We start from the raw sequence: 16,178 nt of genomic DNA, 5'->3' as shown, positions 1-16,178 counted from the left end.
ATAAACCCTTTGTTCTGACAATTAACACTATTGCAATGTGTACCTAATGCAAATGCTTTCATTTTTCAGTTTGGCTACAAAAAACTTAGTTTAGAAACACACTAAAGCTAGCATTAAAATGGGTTAAGATTGTCTAATTGCATTCCACTGCTGTGGACTATCGACTAAATGTCTATCAAAGCTTGACTTTAGGCCATCTCACATCTCTCCCATGCCCTGCTCTCGAAAGAACCATTTAATACAATAGTCAGTAAAGCAATGCTTTCAAATCTTTGTTGAATGCTGCCCAATTAAACAATTTCCCTGTAGCAAACACTTCATGTGACAAAGGCTTCATGAAAACTTCTAATAGAGCTGGGTTGAGTACCCAATAGTTAAATAAATTACTTTCTGCAGGTATGTGAACACCTGCACATAGTTGTGTAGTATGGATACTACAATGCATATCACTGACATCTTAAGTAATGCACATGTGGGAAATCAAACATTGAAGAGATGTTGTACAGCATTTATTGGACAGAGGGCTAGGGGAGCCCGATTTGCCAGCATGATCAACTCACATTAGTGAAGTCGTTATAAATATTTGTTTGTCTTCTAGTTCTACCGATGACAAATAAACCTGCTTCGCACTTTTAAGGTCAGATTGTTGAATAGAACATAACATTTCTTATTTTTTAGGATGACATTCACTCATTTAAAAAAAATGTGGGTTTTGAACTAAATTGCTAGGGCATCGAGCCTGCTTACAAAAGTATTTGCTTTGAGTGTGTGGATCGAGTAAATACAAAACAGTCCTTTGTGATCCACCTGTCAAATAGACTTCTAAACCACCGTTATGTTTGCTTTCAAAAGGAAACAAAACAAAGAAATAAATATTACCAGTGAAAGGTTACTAAGACAGCCATGGAAAGCCTCGTTACAGGTGAATGAATGCGACTGGGGATAAACAAGGATTCTTTGGTTAACACCTGAGAACTGAGTTGTCAATCCACCGAAACATCAATAATGTCTGCGCTGTACAGCATTGTGTCCATAGCAACACACAGGGATTATGATAAACAGCGCCATAGCTCCCTGACTAACAAGATATTTATTATAATTATTATATTCAGCTTTATGGTTGTGGGATAAGTAAGCCTTCTGTGTGGCAGGTCCATATGTAATTTCTGGGCCCTATACTCAGTATAGACCTTAAGAATATCTATAAAAATATCCTCTATACCAGGTATGTTTAACGCCTTCATAATCAGATAAAAAAATAATAATGACTTTCATTCAGTAACACATTCATCTCGGAAAACCAAACAAAAAGCTGGATCATATTAAAAGATCCACTGGTTTTGAATACAAAAAGAAAATCTTAAATGTTTTTTTACTGCAGCGTGACCAAAGTTCTTCTATATATATATACAGCTTTTACCAAAAAAAGTGCTGGGCTTCATGTATTATTCAAAGTAGTGTAAATAACACAGTGGATTAATATAATACTGTATGGGGCGAGGCATAGCACGGTGGCTACGAGTCCTTTGGGTTGGCTGTCGCTTCCTCATCCTAATTCAAGTCTTTGATCTCCGTTAATACTCAAAGAGGAGAGGGGGGGTTCCGATTCAGTGCAGGCCGCGGAGACGATCCCGGTCGCCCACTCGTTCATAAAGACGACGTGGGGTTTAGATGAGCCTGGAGTTGCGCAGGAACTGGATGAGCACCTTGTAGATGAAGACGTACTGGGAGATGGTCTGCACCATCATCATCCTCTGCTGACGGAGCATGCTCAGCACCGTGGGAACGTCGAACATCTGGACAGAAGAGAACAGGTTCGATCCTTTCGTTTTTTTTTGCATTTTATTGATCGATGGTTGATTGGTTGTCGTTTTATTTTGTTTACTAGCCCCAGTGGCAATAACTGTCCCGTCATGGTTACCTCGTTGTGCTCCAGACAGGCGATCATGATCTCTGAGAGGAGGACCACCCCAGTGCGGCCCACCCCGGCGCTGCAGTGCACCAGCACTGGCTGGTTGGCGTTCTTGGGGTCACTGATGCTGTTGGTGTGTCTCCTCACGGACTGGACCTCTTCCAGGAAGGCTGCAGGACACGGTCAGACACGCATGTTAACAATGACACACACACACACACACACACACACACACACACACACACACACACACACACACACACACACACACACACACACACACACACACACACACACACACACACACACACACACACACACAAAGTTTCATAGTCAAATAAGGTTTGGATATGGATTGTTTGTATGTTTTAAAATGAATGCCATTTTCTAATGAAGACCGTCATTATAGCCCAATTTTTCCCTGGACAAATGACACGTCTCTGAATTCAGGGCAGGTGTCTCTGGACGACTCACTGAGGAAGCCCTTGAAGTCCTCTGGACAGCCGTGGTCGGGCCAGTCGGTGTACTGCAGGTGCCAGATGGTCCGCTCGTGGCCCGAGAGCAGGTGTTTGATCTTGAGGCCGGTGGTGGCGTAGCATCCCGAGTCTGTCCGGAAGCGGGTGGTGATCTTGAAGCGGCCGTACGTCACCGTGTTGTGGCGCGAGCCCAGCCGCGGCCAGTAGCGGAAGCTCTTCTCCCGACCTCCCTCCTGTAGAACCGGAGGGCGAGACTGAGTCAACAGTGAGTCACACTCCCACACAACAACGGTTCAGCCATTCTCCAACCACTACACGGTCAAAAGGGGAGATTTAGGAGAATCCTAATTTACAACCAGGACATGTTCAACAAGGCTTGCGCCCAATTTTCAACAACCAGTTACCAGTAAGAGGAAATAATGATGTTTTGAAATTAGCCTTTGGGAGACATCTCAGCGTTTTAACCACGTACCTCTTCAGCGGTAACCATAGCGATGATGGACACGCCCTGCTCCCACACCATCTGCCAGAAGTCCTGGCAGGTGTTGGACAGGGGGCCCTGCGATGCGATGTAGCTCCACTCATGGCCGCTCACAGTGACCTACAGGGTGAGGACACACACTGCGTCAGGTTCGGCTGCTGTCACCACCAACTTGGGCCAAAACAATGGGAGCTGACCAGACGTTTCTTGTTTTGCACTGAAAGCAGAGTTACACTTCCAGTGTGCTGCAAGTTATTGGATGTGGTGAGTAAATGGACTGCATTTATATAGCGCTTTTTATCCAAAGCGCTTTACAATACTGCCAGGCATTCGCCCATGCATGCACGCATTCACACACCGACAGCGGGGGTCAACCACGAAAGGCGACAAGCCAGCTCGTCGGGAGCAGTTAGGGTGAGGTGCCTTGCCCAGGGACACCTCGACACTCCGCTAGGAGGAGCCGGGGATCTAGCTAGCGACCTTGCGGTGACCAGCCAACCCCGCTCTAGCTACTGCCGCCCCCCGGAGTGCTGAGTCCCACTGTCGATGGGCGACAGTGATCTGAATGTGAGCTCAGGGCTCCTGGCTCTCACTCTGATGTGTGAGGCGTTGATGTAGCCCGTGTTGTTCTCCTTGGTGGGCACCAGCTCCACGCGCGTGTCGTCGTAGGGCAGCACGTCCTGGAAGCGGTTCCTCTCGCCGTTCTCGGGCTGCTGGGCGATGGCGCAGTCGCCCGACGGCCGCCGCTTGGGGATCTGCTCGTACTCGGTGAACACCATGCCCTGCTCCATGCGCTGCTCCAGGACCTTACACTGGCACACAAGCACACACTCTATAATGAATAAACCCAGAGAGAAGTAGATACAGCGGGTGATATGCGGCATGCAACGTCCTCCACAACGCACTTGTGTGTTATTTAGGCTTAATCTAGATAACATTGTAGATTGAAAGAGCCAGTGAACCCAAAACCACTTTTTTTGGTTTTGAACGTGGTAATGCGTCTTAAATGATCATCAACGTAGTCACTGTGCCATTTAATCACATACTGAAGTCTCAGATTAAGAGGAAAAGGGGGTAACATTTTATGTTTTTGCCATTCATCCCAAAACAACATGTGAACGTTCCACTCTGCTGCGTACGGAGATGCCGTTCTTTTCGTGAAGCCAGGCTACTTTTTCCCAACGTAGTATGACGTCATAAACCATGGGGCACTGGTGGCGTGGTGTGTGTGGACTTGTGGAGCTCTGTCTGGGCAGCGGTGGACTGCGGTGTACACAAGAAGGTTTCGCTTTTCTGACAGTTATTGTAAGACGCCACGGTGTGTGTGGTTGGTAAGGCTCCGTCTGAGCAGCGATGAATTTAATGTCCACGTTTGAGTGAGGGTAAGGCTTCCCGGACACCTATGGTGCTACGGTATGTGAGGGATTTCATATACAGAAATCGCATGGTGCAGTGTTACACGACTGTACTCAAAAGGTATCATAACATTGGCCTGGGCCGTAGCCATGGGGATAACGCGCCCCCCTCGTTCCCCAAACACTTTTTGCTATCGCACCGTGTTCAAATTCCATCTCAAACAGTGGGATCACTGGCACTTTAAATATAAATTCAGCTCAGATGGGGGAACTAGATTTGGACAAGACAGTGCAGTAGCTAGGCTGTTACATCCTAAACACTCACAGGCCACCTGTAGACCCCAGAGAAAGATGATAAGCACCTGCAAATAACTTTGGATTAGGGCTGCTCGATTATGGGAAAAATCCTAATCACGATTATTTTGGTCAATATTGAAATCACGATTATTTTTGAGTTTGAAAACATGCATTTATTCAGCATGTCTCTCCGATTTCTTTTTTGTAACAGAACTTTTTAAATTTCGCCTTAAAAAAATACACAAAATGGTCAAAAAGAAAATGTTCCAATCTAAAATGATATACAGATATGTATCCAGCTGTTCTGCCCTTTTTATAAAACATAAAAAAAAAATTAAAAATCGAATAAATCGATTAGGTTAATTTTGTGATCGTTTGACGCCAAAATCGAAATCGCGATCAAAATTCGATTAATCGCCCAGCCCTACTGTGGATAAAAGTCCAATTCATCTGAATAGTAAATATTTTACACAAGCAGTAGAATAACTTGACACACACACACACAGTCAGCCAGTACAGAGTACAGATCGGCTCTATTACAGAGTGGTGAAGGAGACGCTGCCCTCACCCTCTCGTCGTTGGAGGCGTTCTCGGGCTCGTCTTTGCCCTCGTCGTGCATGGGCAGCCGGGACAGTGAAAGCCCGTTGAGGGCCGCCACCTTCAGGGGCCCCATCTTCTTCACCTCCGCCCGGGTCCCACGCTTCGAGCCCTGCCGTGCCAACATGGCGAGACAGAAGAGAGTGACGAGGTGGGCAGTTTAAAGGCTCAGGTGTCTCGGGAGGACAGTACAGAGTACAGGAAGTGGCTCTCAGGCGTTTGGGGAATGCCGCCTGTCGGGTTCGCACTTCCCAGAGGTGTTCCAACTGCATTCTTTGCGGATGCAGGTGTGTCACGTGTAAAATGACAACATTGTTTGGTCTAACCTTGTTGTTGCCTTGTTTTTTTTTTTTTTTTTTTAAATGGGCAAAATTATTTCCCTTTGGTATATCAAGCATGCAAATAATAAGACTAGCATTGTTGAAAATAGTTTGTTTTGAAGTATTCAGTAATGAACATACCTGCGCATCACATTCCTATTCAATTAGTAATAAAATGCGGTCTACTCTTGAAAGATTACTCCTAGATGGCGTTCTCACGCAACTTGTGAACAGGAAATCTTTACCAGTCTAACATTTAGACTGGTAAAAAAAAAAGCACTTCAAGGCCTTAAACCTAAGAGTACACAAATTAAAAAAAGTTCGAGTTCACGGCCGAGCTTTTAAGCGCGGAGCAGTGAAGTAATAAGTGACAAGTAAAAGACGTGTAGAAAATAATCGCTATATAGAAGGATTCAAGGCTACCCAGTCAGGAGCCTAGGAGGAGAAACGACGTACCGGAGGTGGCAGCCCTTCAATGGTCTTCTTCGCAGCGGGAACGTCGGACACGGGTCTCTTCTTGAAGTCCTTCTTGGGCTGACTGCTCAGGTCTCCCTCCGACACCGAGGGCATGATCCTGGGCTGCCGAAGCTCCGAGAGCAGGTAGCGCGGCTCCAGGTCCTGGACCAGAGGGTGGGGCTGGTAGCCCAGGGCGCTGGCGATGGCGGGGTCCAACGAGGGGTAGGCGGGCGGCGGCTCCTGGGGGGTCTGCTCGTGAGCCGCCAGGGAGGAGAGGGATGTCAGGCTGCGACGCAGACGTTGCTCTGGCAATGCGGCCGCCAGTGCATCCTGGGAAAGCGGCGTGCGGCGCCCGCCATCCTCCTCAAACTCCTCCTCCTCGCCGCTGCTGTGCACCAGCATGGTGGCGTCCGAGAGGGACTTCTTGTGTCCGTAGTGCGCGTCCCCCTTCGGGCCCGCCCCGTCGTCCGTCTTGGTGCGTTCCAGGAACACGTTGAGCTGGGAGCCCTGCGGGGGCTGGCCGCGGGCGGCGGCAGGCGGCGTGGCTACGTCGGCGGCCGAGGAGGACGCGGCTCTCTCTTTGACCCGGAGGCCCTCCAGGCTGTAGCCCAGGCCGGCGGTCTCGATGGAGTTGCGCTTGGGGGCGCCGTGCGGGTACCGCTGCGTGGGCCCCATCAGGAGCAGCGGCTCCGACACCTCCTGGAGGGAGTGCGCCACGGGCAGGCTGTCCTCCTGGAAGGTCTGCACCGAGTGGTGGACGCGGCGCGTCACGATCAGGTCCGGGTTGCTGCTGCTGACGTACAGGTGGCGGGAGAGGTCCGGCGTGCTGTTGGCGGGCCGCGGGTGGGCGTAGGGATAGGGCGGCGGCGGGCGGTACACCTGCGTCCTCATGATGTTGGGCGCCGGGTACTCCTGGGCCTGCTGCAGCTGGACGTTGGTGAGCTCCGGCACGCTGACGGCGCCCACCACGGGCCTCCGGTCGGCGGGGTACGGGTACGGCGAGGGGCCGTGGAAGCTGGAGTTGAGGTGGAAGGGGTAGTGCTGGAGGTGGCCGCCGCCGTGCTCCACCCGGATCTCCGGCTGGCTGTACACCAGCGGGTCGGGCCGGCTGTAGGCGTACGAGTTGCCGATGTTGAGGTTCCGCATGGAGTGGCTTTGGCGGTGCTCCGGGGCCAGCACCACGGCCCCGGGGCCCCGGGTCTTCTGCCGCATCACCGTCTCGTAGTCGGGCGTGGCGCGGTACGAGGGCGGGATGAGCGCGCTGTGCCGGTGCGACGGCACGTAGTCCGGCCGCGTGACGTCGCTGCCCGTGATGGAGGGGTTGGAGGACATGGGCGAGGGCTGCATGTAGTGCTGCGGGTTGGTGAGGGAGCTGGTGCTGTGGGCGCTGTACACGCTGCCGTTGCGCAGGCGCCCCCCGCTGCCGTACTCCAGCGGGGAGCGGTCCAGGCTGGTCTGCGAGTGGTAGTAGTAGCCGTTCTGGTTGTTCATGTACAGGTTGTCTGGAGGGCGTGAGGAGGCCGGACAGCAGAGCACCGGTAGTTAGTGGGAGGTAACTCAACGTCTCGATACGTAGGGAGGATAGTGGGATTTTTCAGATGTCCAGACAGGGTTCCTACCTTGGGACGTTGTGTAAGGCTCCGTGAAGTGACCGTTTGAGTGGTAGTGCATTTGAGGCGGGGGCATCATGAATGGTGGCTTTGGCTGAACAGCAACATCGGGACATAATAGAGCGATTTAGGGACAGCATTAATGGCATTAAGAAAATATTGAATTGTGTGTACTATTGAGCAATATTGTAGGCTAAGCTTGGTTGGTTTGGCGTACGACTGTTAAGTCAGGGCAAACTGATGTGTGTGAGAGGGGCTAGTACTTACCAGAGACATCCTGGTCGACGATCTTCGTCTGACCGGGTTAACAACGGTCGGTTGGGATTGACTGAGAAAGAAAAACATTAATAGTACAAGGAATAATAAACGATTGGACATTAAGCGGAAGGTTCCGGGTTGCATATTTTTGGCAACAGATTTCTTAGTGAACTCAAACTCTCCGTAGAAAAGTCGGAGGAGGTTTGGTTCCACGTAGACTGCCCTGCGGTTGTTGGCTTGATCAAATAATCTCAACAAGATCCAAGGAGATGAAGCCAAAGAGCATCTTTCAAAAAGATAATTCTGTTAACACAAAAGGCCCACAAGCTAATTGTCCCTTTGGATGTGAGGGGTAAAAGGGGGGGGGGGGGGGGGGGGGGGGGGGGTGAACGGAACTGACTGGAGAGCCAGAGGTGGGCGTTGGCACCTGGTTGGCAGGCATACCAGTTGGTAGGCGGTGGCTGAACCAGTGTTGCTCACCCCTTATTAGAAGGCAGAGAGGGACGAGAGAGCATTGGAAAGCGAGGGAAGGAAAGAGTGAGTATGGACTTCTGGGAGGCCTGGGAAGGCGGGGATTCACACTCCCCTCTAAAGAGAGAGGAGCAGAGGGGGAGAGGAGTGAGGCCACACCAAAGACGACATGCACACCAAGTACACGTGCGCACTGGCTAAGGCACAGGAGACAGAGGCAGGAACTAGGCTAGACGTGTTCACAACAGACAGACTTACAGGCTACTCTTGTTAATCTTATAGAACTTGTGTCTGGCCAGACACATCCGGCAGACGTATTTGGAGGTTTCCATGTCTTCCTAGGAAATGGGAGAGATTTTGGTTGTTAACATTTTTGTGCAGATGGCGATAAGGCATTTTAGTTCCAGTAAAATATCTTTCTGAAGATGGAATATGGCATTTTGACCCTGCACGTCAAACCACACACCCACACATGCTTTGTAGGGGACACACTGGTAACATATATCCTAACCAGACAGTCTATTTCTAGAATGCAGACACTCCGTAACATAAGGGAGGGGGTCAGTGAGTGGCACTTACGGTCTGAAACTGAACGCTTTCCTCTTTGTTTGCTAGCTCCAGTGCGAAGAAGGACTTGTTGTGACTCATGTTGTTAATTTCATTCCACCTACACAACCAATTAGAGAAGCGAGTGATAAAGAAGGGAAAATAAAATGATGTCATCGTGGTCACATACTTTAATGACAGAGAAACCTCAAAGGGAGTTTACTTGGTGTGGGAACGCAGACAATAAAACATTTAATAAAAGCATTGCTGGAAAATAAATATTCTATGTTCAAGGGCCAAACTATATATTATGTACTGCACTGTGCAGACACAATACAAACAGGCCAACACTAAATTAAAAACATGCACTAGATTCAAAAGCAATGCTTTCAATGGCTTTTTATGTCTGTCCCTCTTGGGAAAAATTCAGGAAGGAAAGGAAAGGTCTAAAGGAAACGGGTAACATCGCAAGCCATAACATCGCCCAAGAATAAGTCTGGACTGCGTCACCTAACTCTATGCATGTTGGCCGACGACTTGACCCTTCTTCTACAGTAACAGCATTAGGGAAAACACCTACAATGAGCTTTTGCTTAAAGTGGCACATTTATCAACGGATCCGATTGCATCGTTCTGTGGCATCGTCGTAAAGACACGCAAAACATTCCCCGGTGTATTTTTTAAGACGTACCTAAATACTATTGGTGGCCTGCCATTTTTGTGCTTGACAAAGATGCCGTCCAGACAAGCTCCGAGGACGATATCTGTTCCTGTTCCATCCTGTTGGGATTAAGGAGAGGATATAAATAACACAAGCATCGAGACATACTGAACCCACGCAGATCAAACCCACCTCCTAACCACCCCCTTTATATTGCATGTTCATTAGGCTCATAGACCCAACACTTGCCTTACTGGCAGATTTTCATTGTCAAGAATGAATCTATGGTATACTTTACATGAGGGTTGGGCGGTATTAGCTAAAATTAATACAGTATTTTCCCCACTGTTTCTACAAATTAAAAAAAACAATGTTAAATAAGGGTGTATTATGCTGTACTTATTAAACTGTCCCAATGGCTTCTTTAAGCTTTATGTTGAGGTTACCTTGGCCTGATAGCTCTCCTGGCCATAGCCCTCCATTTTCTCCACTTCCTGCATGTATAGCATCTCTGCCTCTGGAGCAGGCAGTCCCCTGAGATGGGAGGAACAAAACACAGCAATCAATGAGAACCACAGAACATGTTGGGTGAGGGGTCTCCTCTTTTGACAGGATAAAGCGTCAGAAGAGTATTTTACTAGTCTAGCAGGATCCACCTTCTGAGATACAGAACAGTTATTACCAGTGTATTCCGAATACCCTCTGTAGTTTGGGTGAAGAATGTGTTTTGTGAGTTTTACAGGAGATAATCTAAAGCATGAGGGAAAGCAAATGGAAGATGGGAATATGAATCCCAGCAGATGGAACTGGAAGGTGATGGAGGAGACAGATGGAGAACATCTGCTCTGGACCAGATGAGATGACTGAGAAAAGGCAAAGGAACGTAGACTCAAGGTTCAGGGATGCTAAGCGAGCTCCAGCTGTGGGCTTTCTTTTGGGCCCATGTATAAATCACAAGAAATCAAAGTTTGCCGACGGGCCGACTAACACACACCAAATGCTGACGAAAAGAACCACAGAAAGAGCCAACTGGCCTAGATAGGCGAGACAGAGCTAAGAGTCCTTTGCGCCTGCATCCGAGAGATGTGAACGTGTTTGTCGGGTGAGGGAATGTAAAGCAATGCAAAATAAATGGCAGATGGAGAACTGGAAAGAAAATGGAAAATGTTCTTACCGGTAGCTCTGGTAGAGAAGAGCCACCTTCTGGGTTGCCTCTTCCAGTACACGCTCATCCTGGATCCAGCCCTGGAGAGAAAATACACATTTATGAAAGAAATGCATATGCAGCCAATATCTACAGAGTAATAAGGAAGGAAAAAAAAACAAAAAAACTTACAATTGGGAACAGCACAAACTTCTGGAGGAACTCCTGCGAATCATATCTGTTGAAGTCTCCAAAGTCAGCTTTTGATAAAAAAAAAAAAAGAAGAACTTTAACAATTACACAGGTAAATTGTTTTATATCTGTGTGTTCTCTTGCATTTAAATACAATTATATTGTTTACCTACATTCAGAATCATATAAATCATGCATTTGACCCGACGCTGACTTTTCCAAGCAACTTTTTTTTGAATGGCATCTATTAAGGAACCTGTGGTGTACGATTACAAGACCGGGCTAATTTTAGGAGTGAAGGGGACCCATTTGATATGGAAAGGCATTGCTTCAATGTCTGAAACCATAGTGATCCAAAGCAGATTCCTGGCCAGCCCTTCCTGCCTGCTGGCGATGCTCCCAGCTATGCAGAATATACCAAGAATCTTTAAAGAACCTAAGGCTACAACTAACCTTTGGATTGCACTATGCTACTGAGTATATTTAGCCACACACACACACACACACCTTAAACTTCATTACGGAATTTATACACAAGCATGACTGTTGAACAAGGTTTTTGATTCATTGTTAACCCTGGTAGGGACCAGGTAGTGGTTTAAGCAATGAGTCAGCCGCTTGGACATGACTGTTTCAGTCAATGACCTCAGGAGCCAGGCTGAGGTAACACCCAGTGACTTACATAGCGCTGTATCATTTTGCAAGAAGTGTCTGAGATTCTTATGGCCAGACACAGGCTCAGGAAATGTCTGAGGCTGAGACCTCAGGCAAAGTGATTTCACACTCACACAAATGGATTTTATGGGTTGGTTTAGGCTTGAAGCTTGCTTGTTAAGTGGCTCTTTATTAAATGAAAAGGCAATATACATTCCTGAGTGGTGGCTGAGTTGATGTTTACACAAAAAATTCATCCTCATCTTCAATAGGATGGTTATGACAAAACAAACTTGTGGAATTGAGGAATAGTGAGAAATGTTGACGTTTTTTCCTTGTACCATTATTTTCAATTAAGATAAAAGAAAATGTTTGTTGACCAATAACAGTCAACTCTGCCAAAGAAGTAGTATAGTCCATCATTTTTATTTTAACAATCCTCCAGCAGCTCTGAATTTACCACAGCTAGAAAATATTATCAGTACTACGGCAAAACTTTGACTTTAACACCCCAGCTAACACATTCATGTGTTAGCTGGGGTGTTATTCTGTTTGCAAGTCACATAGTCAAGTTTGAACAAATAAAGGAATGGCTTCGATTTGCATACCGTGTTAAATTGGGTGTGGCACGATTAGAATGCTACTTTAATTTCAGTAACAATGGTGGCGTTTGTCTTCCAAAGTTTGCCATACTTTTTAACAGCTAGACAACTGTGGGATGTTGACCACAGCCTTACACATGAAAGCCATATAATATGCGCTATCAAGGGTTTACATTACCTTGAACGGCCAATCCAGCCAAACGAATAGCTTGTTCAATTGAGCATGGGATTCTTCCCTCCAGAACATCTTTCTTTAGCTGTAGGTAATACTGATATCTACAAGGATAGAAGAGATTCACAGAGATTAGAAAACATCAACCAATTTGCCACTTGTATTCAATTTGCCAGTAAGTGGCATGAAGCCATTATGAAGTCTGACATGCATGAACAATTAATTCATATACATTTGAGGTATGAGTCACTCAGATTTTATTGTGCCAATGTCACAATATGGCTTTTGAATGATAGGTCATTCAGTTGTAAATACACTAGCTTTAGATGATTGGGTCAACAGATATGCAAAAATGATCACAAACTGGTACTAAAAACATGTGGCGCTCCCCTCCCAAGCTCTATGCTGTCTTTATATGCACAGTATTTCTTGTATAGATTACTTGTTGGTGGTAATGGAGGTTATTACACAATAAGCCAAACGTTCTACAACCAAAATAACAAAACGGTTTCTGAGAAATCCCATGGAAACATAATATTTCAAATCATTGTATAATACAACCTAAATAAGCAATGTGACTAATAGAACAGTTACTGCTCACATGACTGTCAGTGTATAGTTTTCTTCCCCTCTCTCTTTTGTATACTAATAGATTTACTATGCAGTGTCTTATAACCTGCTCACCAACCATATAAAAACGTGAATAGTAAGATAGAGGGACTGGGTTTAAAGACACTATTAGGCTGGACCAAATAAAGTAATGGGATCCTGGTTCTGAGTGCCAGAAAAATGGGTTGGGGCCAAGTCCTTGCCAGGGAGTCAGATGTACTCCTAAACTACTGCACAGAAAAAGAAGTCAAGCTGTTTATAAGAAGGCCACCATTGCTAGAAATAAGGATAATTTACCAACGCATGTTCAACATGCCACGAAGTGGTTGTGTTCCCTGCCAACAGTCCCGGAGGTATTAAATTCAAATATGATAGGGGTTGCGGCGTTGGAAGAATCCATAATTTAAATACATGTAAAAATACATGTTTTCCATCCCCTAGGCCACATGAGCTTGCTGAAGTAGAAAATAGGGTGGCACAAATATCCCCAATAGAATTGAAAGAAGCAGTAATTTCTGCATACTTGACACATTCCAAGGTGGTGTCTGTGGGACCTCACCTTGTGATCTCCTGCTGGAGCTGCCCCACACTGGGCACGTAAAACACCACTCCAAAGTAAACAGTGGGCTCCAGGCCATACTTGTCCAGCTGCTTCTTCAACGGTTTCTCCAGGTCAATCCATCTTTGCTGGTTCTGCTTGTTGTAGTACCAAAGGCTGAAGAATGTTATCTGGGAAGGAAAGGTCAAGGTAATCACATAAGTTATTTAAATACGATTTAACATAGTAACATATTTGAATGACAAAACACTTCTCGGTGGAAAGGTCTAGTTAACATCAATTCAGAAGTGTCAACACCTATGGAGCTATCAGCCCAATTAAATCAATTAGACAAATCAGCCAAATTTCTAGAATGTCATTCTTCGCCCAGTCTTGCAGTTATCTGGCAGAAAGTGTCTCAAAATAGACACTGCTGAGAGTGAACCTTTAAGATTGTTGTTTGACACGGGATGTGTAACGTGTGCTAATCACAAAGCAACACCTTATTGTTCTCCCTCGTGACCGTCATACCAAGAAGAACCTGATACAACCCTTCTCTAATAAATGACAAACAAGAGTAAGCACCACATGACTCCACAGAGCATGGTATGCACTTGCGAAGCTGAGCAAACAGAGTGATTAAACAAGCAATGGGGTGCATGCTACTGAATGCTGGTACAAAAATACAGCAGTTAAAAGTGATCTCATTAAATTCCACCATTGTACCTCTGTGGTGACCTGATGGGATGGTATGGTATCATATGGTATATGCTCTATAGTAGTGAATATACACATTGACCCGGAATGCAACATTCTGATTGCAAAATCCAGTGGGTCAAAAATCCCTATGACACAACACTAGTGCCCTATACAAATATGCGTCATAACTCTGTTAACGAAGTAACTTCTGCATCCGTATTCAAGGAGTAAATTGTGACCGGTATCAACTTAAGCCATGGCGGATTTATATGGTGAAGGTATAGGCCAATTACACATTTTGTTTTGTTTCCTGAACATGAAATACAATATCGGATCAAATGAATGAGTTAACAATGATTGATTAATGACCAATTTCTCTCCTCAAACTTCTCTACTACAATTCAAAATATATCTAAAATTACAGACTTGTCCAATGTGGAGTTTAAATAAATATGCGTACCTCTCTTAACTCCAGTCTCTGTGCAACGGCCTCCAAACATTCCTGTCCAGTGCTCTCCACGGAAAGTGTAAACTCAACAAACTCTCTATTGAGCAGCTGAATCCGAGTGACGAGACAACTCTTGCTGGAAACATTATACCTTCGGGTCCTTTTGAGTTTTAAGCCAAATGGCAAGGGCATGTTTCACAATCCCACAATAGAAGAGACTTTTTCACTCCCGTTAGATTAAACTTGCCGCCGTCTGTCTCTCCAGATACTGCACTATTATGAGGGCAATCAGACATCGGAATCATAATCCACAGGCAGACCTGGAAACAAAAATTAATGACAATTATTTCAAGTGAAACAGTAGACACCATTACCAAAACGTAATATCTATTTGGTCAACAGGGTCACGGTCTATGGTCATGTCAAACTCGACCGCGCCACCATATAGCATAACAGTCAGTAAATAAACTATGTGGTGGAATGTTATTACGAACGACAACTAACTTTAATACATACAAGTAGCTAAATGGCCATGCATTTGGAAGTGCTAGAAGTGACTCCAGTTCCAGTAAATACTCGTATCCACAGCCAGACTAGAGGACACATATGTGGGCGACAACAACCACATTTGAAATCCCTGCTGCTTTCAATGTCTGCTTCCCAAAATCATCATCCTCAACATTATAACAGAAGGGCTCTTTAGCATGGCAAATTACTAGAATGTTTGGGCAATATCATAAAGTTTGGGAAAACAAAGCAATGGCAAGTTTTATTTAGATTGCGAAACATATGTCATTCAATGCATTTTAAACCGTTAGACATCCAAAGTAGCGTTAGCCCATTAGCTAGTGCTCCAGCAAGTAGACCGAACCCCAAGTAAAGCTGACGTCGCTGCTTATATCGCAAATAACGTGAACAGTACCGTTTTGTGGGTTAGGTTCCGATTTTGATTCGGCTTTTAGGCCAGCAAGAAACTAGTCGAGAACGCGGATATGATGTGAGCTCCGCGTTGAGAGAAAAGCCATCTAAATTAACTAAATTTCACACACTAGAAGTTGAGCGGTAAACTAGCGCTGCACTCCAGGCTCCATAGTAGCTCCCAGATAGTTCAGTCAAGTCCCGGCCTAGTTCGACTTCCTGGGGCAGAGAGAGCAACAAGTGGATCCCCTCCACATCCGCCACGACATTGTTCCTCGCTTAGCAACTGTCGCTCAGCGTTTGACGAACCTTTAAAAATGGGCTTATTATCGAATTACTTACGATTATTAACAACGTCCCTCAGTCGAAAACTTCCTTTTTTCAAAGGCTGATACCAATTGAAGCGGGTTATAGTGCGTTTGTGGCGGCGGAATACGCGAAGGGTTTAAATCCATGACATCAGACAGCTGGAATGTTAGGCACTGAAACTGCGAGAAATCGAGACAGCTGGGACAGAACTGCCTGCCACTGTCCGGTCTGTTTACGTTCAGTTCAAGGCCGTTTATGTCAAGATTTGACATTGATTGTGAGCATCATAGGAACTGAGTAAACATGTACCTCTGTAATCAAACAGAATCCTCTTTCAAGTATTTTCATAGTCCAACAAAACGTATACAATGGTTTGAGTGCTTAATTGCTTTGCACATTTTTGTATACATGCGTCATTTAAGACAGAGTAGGCACATTTTAAATGTTCCAATA

The 16,178-nt window shown here is 45.9% G+C and overlaps 1 protein-coding gene across 2 annotated transcripts; it reads right to left on the bottom strand.

Moving 5' to 3' along the window:
- Window positions 1-494: 494 nt before the first annotated feature.
- ptpn21 (protein tyrosine phosphatase non-receptor type 21) lies at window positions 495-15,895 on the bottom strand. 2 transcript variants are annotated; one of them, XM_079751760.1, is made up of 19 exons: window positions 15,759-15,895; window positions 14,511-14,818; window positions 13,373-13,542; window positions 12,211-12,308; window positions 10,777-10,844; window positions 10,615-10,685; window positions 9,887-9,974; window positions 9,471-9,559; window positions 8,813-8,900; window positions 8,492-8,571; window positions 7,772-7,832; window positions 7,514-7,598; window positions 5,895-7,396; window positions 5,090-5,230; window positions 3,463-3,681; window positions 2,861-2,989; window positions 2,387-2,621; window positions 1,922-2,082; window positions 495-1,796 (listed from the first exon to the last, which is right to left on the bottom strand). In XM_079751760.1, the coding sequence occupies exons 2-19, from the start codon at window positions 14,688-14,690 to the stop codon at window positions 1,668-1,670; spliced, it is 3,594 nt and encodes a 1,197-aa protein (XP_079607886.1). In that variant the 5' UTR covers window positions 14,691-14,818; window positions 15,759-15,895; the 3' UTR covers window positions 495-1,667. The 2 variants fall into 2 exon arrangements, with proteins under 2 accessions (XP_079607886.1, XP_079607885.1); XM_079751759.1 differs by lacking the exon at window positions 15,759-15,895 and adding an exon at window positions 15,421-15,606.
- Between the last annotated feature and the right edge of the window lie 283 nt (window positions 15,896-16,178).

The sequence above is a fragment of the Pollachius pollachius genome (genome assembly GCF_949987615.1).
Source record: "Pollachius pollachius genome assembly, chromosome: 15".
Classification (NCBI taxonomy): Eukaryota; Metazoa; Chordata; class Actinopteri; order Gadiformes; family Gadidae; genus Pollachius; species Pollachius pollachius.
The sequence above is the reverse complement of the archived record's forward strand: the minus strand, read 5'-3'. Positions and strand labels throughout refer to the sequence as shown.

Excerpts from the sequence above, each read along its gene's own strand:
- ptpn21 (XM_079751760.1), bottom strand. The coding sequence starts at position 14,690 with ATGCCCTTGCCATTTGGCTTAAAACTCAAAAGGACCCGAAGGTATAAT. Across the intron at positions 10,686-10,776 it reads AGTTTGTGCTGTTCCCAATT|GGCTGGATCCAGGATGAGCG; the intron begins GTAAGTTTTTTT and ends TTTTCTCTCCAG. Across the intron at positions 7,833-8,491 it reads AAGATTAACAAGAGTAGCCT|TCAATCCCAACCGACCGTTG; the intron begins GTAAGTCTGTCT and ends TTTCTTTCTCAG.